The following is a 14606-nucleotide window of genomic DNA, read 5'->3' as shown; positions in this document are numbered from 1 at the left end:
CTCTTTCCCAACACTAAAAACAGCCTGATGGTATTGAAAAATAAATCCAAACAAATTCTGATCACTCATGTTCAGAAAACTTAAGTTTAAACTTTTTTTTTCCTAGATTAATGTCCGTCTATTTTGGCTTTCTATCCTAAGATAGAAGAAATATGAATGGTAATACTGCTTTGTCTTAGGGATTTTAGGGGTTTTTTTAACACACTGAAATAACCGAGAGCAACTTCAAGAGTTTTGATAGCCAAAATATTCTCCTATTTATTCCTGATGTTTTCTTCTGCCCGTCTCAGGGATGAGTAAGAATGTATTATATTATCCATATTCTCAAAAGTGTGGGGAATGGAAGGTGGAGGAAAGATGTCTTGTTTGTTTGTTAAATTAAAAAAAATAATTTGCAAAGGGAAATAACTTCAACTAATAAATACTTTGTGTCAACTACTACAAATTCCTATAGTTATAAAATTTGTGCAATGGGAATTTACTTGAGCAGCTAATAATGTAGAAGTTATTTTAGCACATGGTTTAAACACTTTCCTTGGAGCTGGCCAGTGATTAATGATTTAAATAAAAATTGTTTAGGGACTTGATCTGAAAGATCACTGTTAATTGTGAAAGGGTGTAATCTAATTCTTTGCAGGTCTTTTGCATACCTGGATGAAATGCTGTCTCTTAGGACAAAGGAATGAAAAGAGCTTGTTACCATTGTCTAAAAAACAGTTTTACAAAACAGCTGATACTTGCTGGCAGGTATCTTATGCTGAACAGAATGATATCCAAATATTGAAATTTTTAGCTACCTTCTTATTTCTGAATATCTCCAAAGGATGTCTAATTGTTTTTTCTTAATCTATCATTTCCTTCTGGCAGAATGTCTTCTGTGTAAGTAAAAAATTATGTAGGTCCAGAATACTCCAGGCAGACTCAATTAATTGTATCTAGTAGCTTATTAAAAGTCTGTTTGCATACCACCTAACTTCTTTTCAAGCCTAGGGAGTGGTACCGTGTGTAAGGTAGTTGATGATGTCAAGTCGTCATGATTGTCTTGCTTCTGCAATTCAATCATTTTTTTAATATAGTTTGTACCTATTAGTAAGAGACTATGCAAATTACTCGTTTAAACAAAGCAAGAGCAGTAGACAGAGATGTGTTCTCTGTGGCTGGAGGTAGTGATAATACGTTAAGTCTCCTTTTTCTTCTTCCCTACCTATTTTGCAATAGCTTGCAAGAAAGAGGGCAGATCTGAAAAAGAAGTTGAAAGTCACATTTGTAGGGGAAGCTGGTCTTGATATGGGTGGCCTGACAAAAGAATGGTTTCTTCTTCTGATTCGCCAGATATTTCACCCAGATTATGGTGAGTCATTTTAAGTGTTCTTAAGTACAATGTGAAAATTTGTTCATTTTAAATTATCGAAACAGTGATGGATAAGAATTCTTTCATTAATCCGGTATTAGGCAGATCTGTTACTGATGATGTAGAAACAAAAACAGGCAAGTTAGAATTGTATACAGATGAGAAGTTTTGGCATAGAGGAAGGTGGAAGACAGTGGGAAGTACTTGAAGAGCTTTGAAGATCTTGGCTTTTGATAAGGAGGTTCAAGCATTGCTGAAAAACTGAGATTTTGCTTTAGTGGTATGGCAGAATTAGAGGGTGAACAAATCTCTGATCAATGGAAAGGTATAGAATTAAAATTATGATTCAGCTTTTTAAGGCTTTAGTCATGCTCAATCTTGTTTCAGAAACAGGAGGCTCAGTGTTTATGGTTTGTTAGTATACCTAGGCTAGTGAGCGTATTGGGTATGAAGCAGGGGGATGCAAGACCAGCAGGAGATTTTCCTTGAAGTTCTTCCTCCGATATATCTGTGGTGTTACAGTGTTTCCATCTCCATCCAGAGACAGGATCTTTATTTACCTCTGAGCAGATGGGAGAAGGCCATCAACTGTTTTATGGAGTAGGACAAGGATGATTTAAATCTGTTATAACTCAAATGGAATCAGGCCTTTGAAAGGCCCTTTCTCTTTGAAAGGCCCTTTTTCTACTCTCTTTCAGGAGTAGAAAACTCCTGAGAGTTTTCTGTGAGCATTAGTGAATTGCTAGAGCTACTAACAAGCTAAGAAGAATAAGCAAAAGCTATGCAAGCCATTGAAACACTGACGCTTGTCTGTCCTTGGAAATTTTCTAGAATTTCTAGAATACACACAAGTATATGTGCGAATTCATATATTTGGATTTAAGAATAAGTTTCTTCTATTTAGCTTAATACGTTGTTTGGTTGCAATTGGAGTATGATATTCCTGTTCCAAAATAGGAAGAGACATACAGCAGCCTCTGAAGTAGAGGGTTTAGCAAATATTCAAGTGGAGATAAGGCCAAATGTGTTTGTTACCTACCATTCTTGCCTCTCTTTCTTCTCATGCTGCTGCGTTTTCTGTTTTTACACTGCCCTCAGCTGTCTTTATATTGCTAGTTTAGGGAGTTTTCCTGCTTTTTGTAAGGAGCTGCAGTTGGATGCTGTTACCGTGCTCAGTTCTGGCAAACTGCTGACGCTGGCCTCCTGTGTATCACTTGCACTGGTAGTTGCACTGATCGTGTCTGCAAGTTCTAGCGCTATTTCTGTGATTAGTATAGGTAGAGGTTAGTTCTTACTTGAATCTTTGTCATCATCTATTCTGTTCGGGGTATCTGTGTGGCCAGTATTTTTAAAGTGGTCTGAGATGCTCTCAGGAGGGAAGGGTCCTTCAGTCAGGTGTAGAGACAGATGTGAGACTGACTGAAGTAGCCTGCCTCTGCTGTTACCAGCACCTGTGAGCCCATAATGATACTTGCAGGCCCAAGGTGGGGGATGGAAAGGGAAGATTTTTTGAGTAAACAGGAGCTTGGAAGACATGAATGAGCATTCATAAACAAGCAGTTCAGTCGACTTGTTTTATATGGCTGTAGATGGATCTGGGTGGGGTTTTTTCCCCACTCTAATATTACTCAAATGAGTCAGCTTTCCTCAGCTGTGCATGGGTATGTTACTGATGTTATAATGGGTTAAACTGTTCCCAGGCTGGATCTTAAATTAGAAATACTGATTTCCAGGGACTTCAGCATAATACCTGATAGTCATTGATAGAATGCAAGAGCTTGTCTTGTCTTTGCCTGGATGCGTTCATGTCCCTTAAATGCCCGTTCCTCTGTTGTTTATAGGACTCCTAAAGGTTCAGAGTTTAAAGTCATAAATATGTCCTCAAATCTCCTGAGATCTTTATTTGCCTGTAGCTTCTTTTGCTAGTAAAAAGGGGCCTGTGTGGAAAGATGACATTTGGTGATAACAACCTTAATAGGAAACCATTTATCCCGGGGAAGGTGTTCTGTAAGTTCTGTTAGTAAAAATGTGCTGTCAGCAGAGCTTGGTAACTGATGAGTTTGGAAACATTTGAGAGTAATTTTTTCACCATCTCTGGCAGGCTTCCTTGCTTTAAAGTGTAAATTCTTTCATTGATATGACTATCAGCCAAGTGTGGGAGGAGTTCAGAAATGTTCTCGTCCCTTGGAAAGGGACTGCATACTCTGCTGTCTTTAATGTTTAAGTTGCAAATAATGGGTGGCAGAAGCTTGGAAGGAAAAACGTATGAAAACATCACTGTTACTACCCTTTCCACGTTAGCTGATCCTGCAGGTTTAACCTCCAAAATTAAAGAACTCCAAATTAACTCAGTCGTCTGCCCTTCTATGTATGTTACGATACTTTCTTCATCTCGGTGCAGACAATAAATGGGAGTTGAGACCTATTTTGTTTCAGTTTCACTGCCATCTTTCAGTATGTGAACCTTGCTCTGCCTTATATTGCAACGGTTAAATTGCTTCTGGTAAAGGCACTGTCTACACCTTTTGTGATGAGCACCTTTTTGAGCTAAAGTTCAAAAGATAAAGTTAGATTGTTCAGGACAGTAGGGGGGGAAAAAATGTGAAGGCAGAGTTTTACTTGTAATTTTTCATAAGAACTACATGTCCCTGAGACATCAGTTGGATTTTTATTATTTTTTTAATCCAAAGGAGTTTGGGGTTGTTGGGTTTTTTCTTCATTTAAATCTTATTTTTCCCCAACTTCATTTTCAAACACGAATGTGGTGAGCTACTGCATGCAAGATGTCCTTAGAACTATTCAGTGCTTTGGTTTGTACACTGACTGTGGAAACAATAATAAACTGTCAGCCCATTCAATCCCAACAAATTAAAACCAATCATCACATTTTATCCATTGCTGAAGTTAATTTCACTGGTAGTGCACACTTAACTAGAGTGTAAGTGTCTTGCTTCTCTGAGCAAAACTTTCTAGGCATCGTAAAGCTGTTATGTGGTTTCATTATGTAGGTTTTTAATTTCTATTACTCTTTAAAATACAGTGATCCGTATCTGATGCAAATAGCAGTTGAAGTAGTCTCTAGTCATTATTTCAGTAGGATCTAGCTTGTCATTTAGACCAGTGAGTAGCTTTTTTAGGGTATTTGTGGTTTGGGTTCTTTTTAACATCTCTGATATAATTTTTTGACAGAAAATATGAAACACACCCCTTTGCTGCTAGTGTGCATATAAGATAAACCTTTTTACAGCTAAGAAGGTAAAGCTTATGGGTTTTGTATCATGGGATTCATGGCAGCATTTTTAAAGACTGTCATCTGGTGTTGACCCAGGAAGGGAGGAAGGAAATGGGTTTATGTTGCAGCAAGAAAATTTTTGGACAGACAATTAACATTTCTAGTTGTATTGACGATGAAGTACAGTGAAGAAACAGATTGTGCAGAGACAGTGCAGAATATCCATGATTAGAGGCACTGAAGAACGCATTGCATCAGGACCCAGCAGAGCTGGGGAGCTTAGGCCTGCTTTGGGCCTGGCGCTGCCCGTGGTGGTCCTTGCCCAAGGCTCCTGCTGTAGGTGGGAAGACAGGGCTGAGACCAAGCGTGGAGATACGGGCACTCCTAGGAGCACTTCTAAGGATGCGCATGCGGGAAAGATGAGGTTTTGTACAACTTTTTATTGAAACTCAGGCTTTGTAAAGGCCACCGTTCCTGTTCTGCAGGCATGTTCACCTACCACAAGGACTCGCACTGCCATTGGTTCAGGAGCTTTAAGTGCGATAACTATTCTGAATTCCGATTGGTTGGAGCTGTATCCTTTTATGTCTACTAGACGGTGCTCAACAAACAGCCGCTTAATGAGTTGGTATGGGGATGAAATAAGGCATTGCTTAACGCTCATTCAGATGTTGTATATACAAGTGTGTTCCATTTTAAATGTATAAAAAGAATGTTATTCAAGGAAGTGAACTAAAAATAGGAAGAAAATGGTGATATGCGGGTACGTGGTACATTTTACAGTCAGAAAATACTAGACTTAAGATTACACACGCAACTTTTTTGTGTTTAAGTTAAATTTTTTACGTGCTTACCCCCTCTGAGTTTCATTCAGTAAACATAAATGAGCTTGTATGTGTTAATGTTTCAGTATGTGGCTTTTTTTTTTTCACTGAATGGAAGCCACATGCTATTTTGAGCATAAGTTTATTTCCTGGATTTCCTGTTGTGCTCACTTATGAAGTCCTCAGACAAATGATTAATGGTAATATATGCTTATAACTCCACTAAGATGAGATGATGTCCCCATTGTACTGATTGCAGTTGGAGCAGGTGATCATTGTGGGTCCCTTCCGACCAAACTATTCTATTCTAATGAGAAGCTGAATCATGAACTGGATTCTTCTAATTTTTGGTATAATTTCAAGTTTGTTTCACCAGATACACTTAAATGTGCTAACTGATGAGCTGCAGTGCCAGTGCAGGTTTGTCTTTATGCTTTTAGATTTATTTAAAAGAAAAATTGCTATATTGAATTCTCTCTAGAATTTTTGGATTAAAAATATATATCTACAGTTCTCTTTACTTTTTTGTAAGAATACTTTAGAAGAGCTATTCTAGAAATGCTTGTATAGGATTTTATGATGCAGATCCTCAAGTGTTCTCTCAAAAGTGCATCATTTGACCATTTTAACTACTACTAAATTGTAATACAAAACAGCATTTAAAATTGGCAGTCCAAAGAAAATAAATAATTTCCATTCCTTCTGTTTGTTTAGCACGTATTAGAGTATGTTGAATAAAATTTTTAAATATTTTTTCCAAGTTACTTAAAATATTAGCTATAATAAGGATGTGTGGGGTTTGCCCTTAACGTTTGACATGTATAGCTTATGGGACTTGCTGTATATAATAGCATCACCTTGGATATTCGTTTCCCACCTTGCTGTTACAAGAAATTATTGAGTCCTCCCATTGTTCCCTGTGATCATAATACCCTTGTAGGCATCTGTGATGTCACATTAGATGACCTGTTTCAGATTATGCCTGTAAGTATTACATTTTTTTAAGAGGATAAATTACTGATTTAAAACCAGTTTTATTTATATTTAACGCTTGATTTATAAACTGTTTGAAAGTGGCCTTTTTTTCAGCACAGGCTGTGACAAAGTCTCCTTTTCTTCTGTTGAAAACATAAATTCTCCATGTTTTCTAGCATAGCAGAATTTTTGTTGATCTACTTGAAGTTAGCATACCAAAATCTGATATGAGCATTCTAGACACATTTTCCGTAGTAATAAAAAAGTAGCAATTTATACCAACATAAAAATATATACATACATATTAATTAAGCAGTGAGTTTTTCTTTGTGTACGCATTTTGAATATACAGTTTTTTCCAAGATACTTTCTGTATAAAGTAATGATTCTAGTGTGTCCTTGCAAAGCACGTCACTTAGTTTTGTAGATTTACTAAAGAGTTTTTATTCATATTGTAGGAACTGGCCCATGGACTAAATGAACTTCTATCCTATGAAGGCAATGTCGAAGAGGATTTTTACTCAACCTTTCAGGTCATTAAATACATAATTATACGTGATTCTCAAACTCGTTCGGTGATTTACCGATGTTTCTGCAATGGACTGGCCTACTACCCAGTGATGACTGGTTGTTTGGAATGTAACTGCATGGGCATTAAAGCTTGCTTCAAGAACCAGTATAGTCCTGGGGTTCAGTGCATACAGAGGCTGGCTCTGTTACAGGGCTTGAAGGTGGTGTCCCCTGGCCGTGGAGGTGGAGCTGAGTATGGACTTCCAGGGTCGCGTGGCCTGCTGCTGGTGCACTTCCAACTCTTTGCTTGCTCTGACACCATGACCTTGCAGTTGGTGACTTGGTTTGTGGAATTCATCTGGCTGCAAAACAATCCCTCTTCTGTCTAACTCAGATGCTAGTCAAAGCTTACTCTGGTTATTTTATATGCTTTGTGCAGGAAATCTCACTTGAACAATAGCGTGTTCAAGTCAATATGGTTTTGCCTGGCCTGTATGTCTAACTGCTAGTTCAATCAAGAAAGCCTTTTTCATTTATTCATTGTTTCAGAACACATACTAGTTAATAAAATTCCCTGCTGGTTTATGGATGTGTTTTTGGACTACTACTGACCTTTTTTCTTCAGCTTTGAATTACATTATTGTCAGACCATATGAGAATTTTTGTAAAGCAGGTACTTTTGAGTTCCTAGGTGAACTACAGTGGAACAAATACCACCTTAATTGTATTTGATGCTCCTAAATCGTTCTTTTGTATGAAAAATTGTTTGGCTCCAGAGCCTGCAGGTCAGTTTGATATGTCACTGTGTAACAGAGTTAATTTTTCTATTTTGAATCCAATTTCTAGAGCAATTTGTTGAAAATTGTAATATTTAACTTTTAAAAACACACATCCATCAGAATTACAGCATGTGCTAAAGAGAGAGACAAGGGAAATACATTAAATAATAAATACAAGTTTTGTAATTTGTGAATATATGAATGTATTTTCCATTACTGACGTTGACTCCTCTTTTGCTCCAGGTTTTTCAGGAAGAATTTGGTGTTATAAAGTCTTACAACTTAAAGCCAAATGGAGATAAAATTCCAGTCACAAATCAGAATAGGAAAGGTACTTCAATACATATTTACTACACATATTGGGCAGATTTAAGGTTGTCGGGTTTTTTCCTTCTTATAAGCCTAGGTTTTCTTTAGCAAAGTGTGAAAATGAAATTACCATAGCCCTTTCTGGTTATGCCTACCAATTTAATAGTACCTAAAATGAAATGCATTCATTTTTCTTAATTCAGTGCAATTTGAGAGAGCACAACAAATTATTATTTAAAATTCTTATGATGTAACTAAATAAAATATTTTTCTTTTTTAGAATATGTGCAGCTCTATGTTGACTTTCTTCTCAACAAATCAATCTACAAACAATTTGCAGCTTTCTATTATGGATTTCATAGTGTCTGTGCTTCATATGCATTACTGGTAAGAATAAAATTAAACATAATTCTTCTGTTTCTGTTTCAAACTGGTGTTTCACAACAACCCCATGCAACGCTACAGGCTGTGTAGTGTTGGAGAGGAGTGGCTGGAGAGCAGCCCGGCGGAAAAGGACCTGGGGGTGCTGGTCGACAGCCGGCTGAACATGAGCTGGCAGTGTGCCCAGGTGGCCAAGAAGGCCAACAGCATCCTGGCCTGTATCAGAAATAGTGTGGCCAGCAGGAGTAGGGAAGTGATTGTACCCCTGTACTCGGCACTGCTGAGGCCGCACCTCGAATACTGTGTTCAGTTTTGGGCCCCTCACTACAAGAAGGACGTTGACGTGCACGAGCGTGTCCAGAGAAGGGCAACGAAGCTGGTGAGGGGTCTGGAGCACAAGTCTTATGAGGAGCGGCTGAGGGAACTGGGGTTGTTCAGTCTGGAGAAGAGGAGGCTGAGGGGAGACCTTATCGCTGTCTACAACTACCTGAAAGGGGGTTGTGGTGAGGTGGGTGCTGGTCTCTTCTCCCAAGTAACTAGCGATAGGATGAGAGGAAATGGCCTCAAGTTGCGCCAGGGGAAGTTTAGACTAGATATTAGGAAAAATTTCTTTACTGAGAGTGGTCAAACATCAGAACAGGCCGGCGGTGGAGTCACCATCTGTGGAAGCGTTCAAAAAAATGTGTGGACATGGCCCTTCAGGACATGGTTTGAGAGGGGCATGGTGGTGTTGGGTTGATGGTTGCACTTGATGATCTTAAAGGTCTTTTCCAACCTTAATGATTCTGTGAAATACATGACAATGGCTTACCTAAATTAAACAAATGACACTGGATGATTTTAGGATTTGTGAATAATCTTGATTAATCCATGTAGTTGATTAATCCAACATAAACAGAAGAAATTAAGCACGTAATGAACTGTTCTCTGCAGTGTTCCATTGAAAACAGATGAATAAAGCTCCACAAGTTAGGTTTATCAGTATGCATTCATAGATACTTCACGGGCTCTTGTGTGAACGTTTACAAGGATTCTCTGTATTCCCTACAGTTATGAACAGCAGAGCGACTATGGCTGTGTGCTCTTGAGTGACTCCTCTGAAAACACCTATTACTTTTTGCAGGAAGAACAGTCAGTGAGGTTGAGATTAAACATTCTTCCGTATTCAGTCCTGTTTGGCTGTTGGAATGCCTTTTGTAATTTACATCATCCCTTATGCAATAAGAAGAGAAAGAAGAGGCAATTACACTTTGCATGAGATTTTCTTCATTCCTGTGAAATTGGCCAAGTATGGCACACTTGCAGCAAAGAGAGATGTGACTAACAGCAGGGAAGGTTCTGGAAGGAGAATGAAAATCCACTGAAATGCTGAGACATACTTTCATGCAATTTTACGATGTTGTAGTAAATGAATAAGTAGGTTCTGCAGGTGTAAGTTTAGCCGTTGTTAAACGTGGTTTATTGTTATGTGCATTTGCTTTACACAGCAGTGTGTACAACTAAGAGTCAAGTTCTGTCAGCCCACGCTACTCATCAACCTACATCGGGACTTTTCAGTGTAAATTAAATGGAAGTTTTAACCAAAATTAAGATTAAGATCCTCCCTCTGAATTCCATATGTACAAACTTAATTTTCTTCCTGATCCATTTGTAATCTAATCAAATGGCAAGCAAATCACTGTAATAAATGTAACAATGAAAAAGCGAGGAACAAAAGAAATAAGCTAACATGTGATGTTATCCAGTCATTTGCTTTTTACTGTATACAGTAGTAAGAGATTCTTCAAAGTACTGAGGAATTAATTTTTCTCTAAAACAGTATGTATCTAAGTTATAGATTTATATTGAATTATATCCTGTTAATTTTTCTGTAATGCCAAAAGAAAAATTTAATCTGAATCTAGTAGCATCATTTCTAACCTTTTAAAAATATTAAATTCTTTGTCCTTAATTTCTCTGTCAGCTACTTCGTCCAGAAGAGGTTGAAATTCTTGTCTGTGGCAGTCCTGAACTGGATATGTCCGCTTTACAGCGAAGTACCCAATATGAGGGCTACCAAAAAACTGATCTTACTATACGGTAGGCTTAATTTTTTTTTTAATTGTAATTACTGAGTTTAAAAACATCACAGAATGGTATAGACTTTTGGGAATAATCTATTCAAGGCTAATCTGAGAATGACTGAAGTTTTAGAAACGTATTTCCAAATAAGACAAAGACACTATTCAACTATCTGTAAGTAGGAAGAGTTAGATCCTTAATGGAATAATGTGTTGCTGAATACTTTTAAAAGGTTATGATCAGATTGAAATGGAGATAGTTTAAAAAGTGTACCTTCAAATCCTGCATAGTAAAATCAGTGTTTTTATTATCCAGTCTTCTAAAAATGCTTTTTCTCTTCCAATTCTATCTGATACTGAGGACATTTATATTAGTGAGTAGAGGCATTCATATTTTTATAGAAAAGTGGGTCTGGGCATCATTTGACAAGACATCATTCCAAAACTGGTAAAACATTGTACTTGTCAAGTGCTTAGGAATTTATTTAACCTGGCATATAAGGATACTACTGATGTTCTCTATATATATTACATTAATTAAATTCTCAGTAAGTGACATTCATCATGTTGTACTTGCAGTGTATTATTATCCTCATACTGTTGTCATGATACTGCATCTTGCACCATTTTCTTCTCCCTCTGCCCTGAACATAGATACTTTTGGGATGTAGTACTTGGATTTTCTCTTGACCTTCAAAAGAAGCTGCTACATTTTGCTACAGGAAGTGATAGAGTACCTGTGGGTGGAATGGCTGATTTGAATTTCAAGATTTCAAAGAGTGAAACATCCACTAATTGGTAAATAGTTTTCTGGATTTTTAAAAATTTTTGTTAAATTATTTCCTGAGAGCCCGTATCATTCTTGAATGTCTTTTTTTAAGAAAAGCAAACTAATGTTTAAGGAAGAAGCTGCATGAAATCCTTTAGTTTGTCTTCAAAATGTTGTTATACCCATTTATTGATTGCATAAATCTTGCAGGTGACTAATACAAAATTGAATCTCCAGACGTTTACATTTGAGGCCAGGAATTCTTTGTTTATAGACATTCCTTACACACTTTCAATTAAAATAAATTATTTGTGTAATTGTTCCTAACATGACAGCTGAGCTAATGAAATCACCATTAATTTTTCTGAATTGTATGTCATTATATATAGCACCCCCCGCAGCTGCAATACATCCTTGCATTCTTTCTTGATGGTCTAAATAAGTTTTAACATGTATGGCTGGGGAAGATGTAGCATTCCTTTAGGGTCTCTGGTGAGTAAGTGTGTGGCTGATACAGAGGTTGCTCAAAAGAAATAGGAACAAAGCAGCCTTGTAATTTCATTTTGAAGGTTATACTGTTCATGCCAAGTTCTTATGTTTCTGGTAGTGTTTTATTTTGTATTGAATTGACTTGAGAAATTCCACATACTTTCCAGCCAGTGTTTTCTTTCTCAAGATTGGAGGAAATCAGTTTAAATAGTTTGGAAAGCTGTATAGAAAAGCTTACTGGTCTGAAGCTCACTGCTAAGCAGTAATTGCTGCTAAGCAGTAACTACTGGCTTTACCTAGATTTCTCAAGCATTTAAGGTAACGAAAATACTTAAATGGAACTGTATTTTTAAAGTAAAAATTTTGTTGGATTTTCTGTGGAGAACTGAATTAAATGCATAAACATAATAAATTTTTATGTTTTTTTAAATTTGTTTTATCTCATTACTGTGGTATTTCTAATGCTTTATTCAATGAGCTAATAACTGGTTCCAGTAACATGTTAAAGGAACATAAGAATCTGATGAAAAATGAAGAAAAATCAGTCAATGTTGAATCTCTGTTTAAGTTCATTCTCCTGTAAATCATTCTTTTTCTTAAAAATGGGAAAATGTGTTTTCAAATAGCGTGCATTTTAAAATTATGTATGCCTGTGTTTTGCAAGATAATTGCTGCAGTCAGACTGCCTGCACAGCGATGAACATAGACATGTTGGCATCGCATTGCTCACGCAGTAGGATCAAAGAATATAATAGCAATAAGAATTGCCAAATTAATATCCAGTTTCCCAACTTTGCAAATTCTGAAGCATATGACTCCAGTCTGATTAACAGATCTTTTGCTTACTTGTTTATAAGGGCAGGGAGGGGGAAGTAGCTTGGGTTTCCAGATCTGGGGGGATCCTACCTCCTTTCAAGAACCAGAGGCCAAGCTGTTGCCATGAAAAAGACTAAGGGCTTCAGTGAAAACAGAACTAGAGAGCTGTTGAGTCACATACTAAAATTTAACCTTTAAGTGTCCGAGTTTTAAAAATTTTTCAGCGTGTTGGATTAATTCCAGATGTTAGGTTGAGTTTCAGCTCATTGTCTTTCTCCTCTCTTCCCCCGCAAGTAACCAGTCGTAGGACAAGTCTATATCCTCAGTGCTGTCCTGTGTGTCACTTGAAGATGTAAAGGGCAAGAAGATCCCGTAGCTTCTTATTGCCCGTGAAAATAAGGCAGGATGTTAGTGGCATCTCATACTGATGGCAAAACAAATGCTTCTGCTACTGAAGAACAGTTTTCATCAAACTAATCTGTTCTACTGAGGAGCAGAGTTTTCAGTGTTTCAGTCAGGCATAAGAGATATCAGCAATATGTATTCAAACTCAGCTCTCAGAAGAAACTCGCAACTGAAACTGTTGTTATGGCTAAGACTAAACTTTGTGAGCTGTTGTTTTTCCAGAGCTTCAATCAGTGCTCTGCACTGAGACATACGCCTGTAAGGGTGTATTTTACTAGGCTGAACTTTGAGTTCTGTATCCTTACAGTAACTGTGGTTCATCTAGGTGTCTCTATACATACTCCAGGACCCACCTTCCTTCTGTATGTTGTGGATTCTGATGATACCCAGATTTTGTATTTAGAGAAAAACTGATGTTGAAGTCATGTGGTACCTGGAGTTTGCAAAACCTGGAAGGAAATGTTTCCAACTTAACAAAAAAAGAAAGGGAGGGCGTTAGGGGTTGCAGGCAAACAAATTCACCTGAGGTGCACATGACCAACAGTGGTGGTGTTTGTGTTCAACAGAACTTGAACCAAGAATGTAAGGATAAATATTTCTCTTACATGGTTTCTTATTTAAGTAATGTTTAACTGAAAATGTGTAGGCAGTTGGCAGTGTTCTGCTTCTATTGCATTATTATTAAATGTGCTTTGCTGGGTTTTTTTAAATTATTTTAGGCTACCTGTGGCCCACACCTGCTTCAACCAGCTTTGTCTCCCTCCTTACAAGAACAAGAAGGAACTGAAGCAGAAGTTGATCATTGGAATTTCAAATGCAGAGGGGTTTGGTCTAGAATAAAATTAAATACTTCAAAAACAGCATTTTTATGTAGCATTCACTCTCTTCTAACTGTGCCTTTAAGCTTTTTGGTTTTATGTCTCTTGATACTGTGTGTCTTACCCAACTTAGTGTTTGGTGTTTTTTTTTTTTTTTTAATTAAATATGAAGTGTATGTGTTTTCCTGAATGGCAATACATTTATTGCTTGCTTTGTCACAGAAAGTAGCTTTCTTTGTACAAAAAGCTAGTCTATTTGATAAATGAAACCTGGCTATAAGACAATTTCTAAGTTATAGTTTGTTTTTGGTTTTTCTTAATAGCACTTTATCATTAATCATAATTCCTTTAAATTGCAGGTATCCCACTGGGAGATAATATATACAGAATATTTCTTTATTAGCTAATCCCAGTGGTAAAATGTCATCAATTAACATGAATAATAGGAAAAAATATAACATACAGCATGTAGCCATATTTTCACAAAGGCAAATACGAATTTTAGCCTTTATAAAATGTATGCAGTTTTAATATTCTGGTTTTCCTTCTCAATGAAACAGGTTGTCTAAGAAGCATGTAAATAACTGCCTGTGAAGAAATAGGGTTTTGATAGTGCCATTTACTGCTAAAAAAATATTTTTTATGAATAAGAGGTTTTAAATGTTCTATATTCAGCTTTTACAGACCAACAGGCTTGACTGTACAAGAGTGTTAAAAGGTACTTTTTTCCGTTTGAGGGGATTCAAGTTCAAACTATAGGTATTAAGCAATTTGTACGTTCATTCTTTGACAGCAAACTGACCAGATCTACTGTAGCATTATAGTAAACAAAACTAGGTATTTAAAATACATTCCACATATGGTGAAATATTTCAGGAAAAAAATGAA

At 36.9% G+C, this 14606-nt stretch overlaps 1 protein-coding gene across 1 annotated transcript in view; it reads left to right on the top strand.

The window, feature by feature from the left end:
- The window catches only part of HECTD2 (HECT domain containing E3 ubiquitin protein ligase 2), a 36830-nt gene extending 22884 nt beyond the window's left edge, over positions 1-13946 (top strand). The window contains exons 13-21 of the mRNA XM_010282221.1: positions 1219-1351; positions 5069-5157; positions 6233-6391; positions 6841-6915; positions 7915-8002; positions 8261-8367; positions 10325-10440; positions 11076-11219; positions 13620-13946. Coding sequence (XP_010280523.1) covers positions 1219-1351; positions 5069-5157; positions 6233-6391; positions 6841-6915; positions 7915-8002; positions 8261-8367; positions 10325-10440; positions 11076-11219; positions 13620-13740 — 1032 coding nt within the window. The 3' untranslated portion in view covers positions 13741-13946. The remainder of the gene's footprint in view (positions 1-1218; positions 1352-5068; positions 5158-6232; positions 6392-6840; positions 6916-7914; positions 8003-8260; positions 8368-10324; positions 10441-11075; positions 11220-13619) is intronic.
- The last annotated feature ends 660 nt before the right edge of the window (positions 13947-14606 follow it).

The sequence above is a fragment of the Phaethon lepturus genome, unplaced genomic scaffold (assembly GCF_000687285.1).
Source record: "Phaethon lepturus isolate BGI_N335 unplaced genomic scaffold, ASM68728v1 scaffold1572, whole genome shotgun sequence".
NCBI lineage: Eukaryota > Metazoa > Chordata > Aves > Phaethontiformes > Phaethontidae > Phaethon > Phaethon lepturus.
This window is presented reverse-complemented; position numbering and strand designations above follow the sequence as displayed.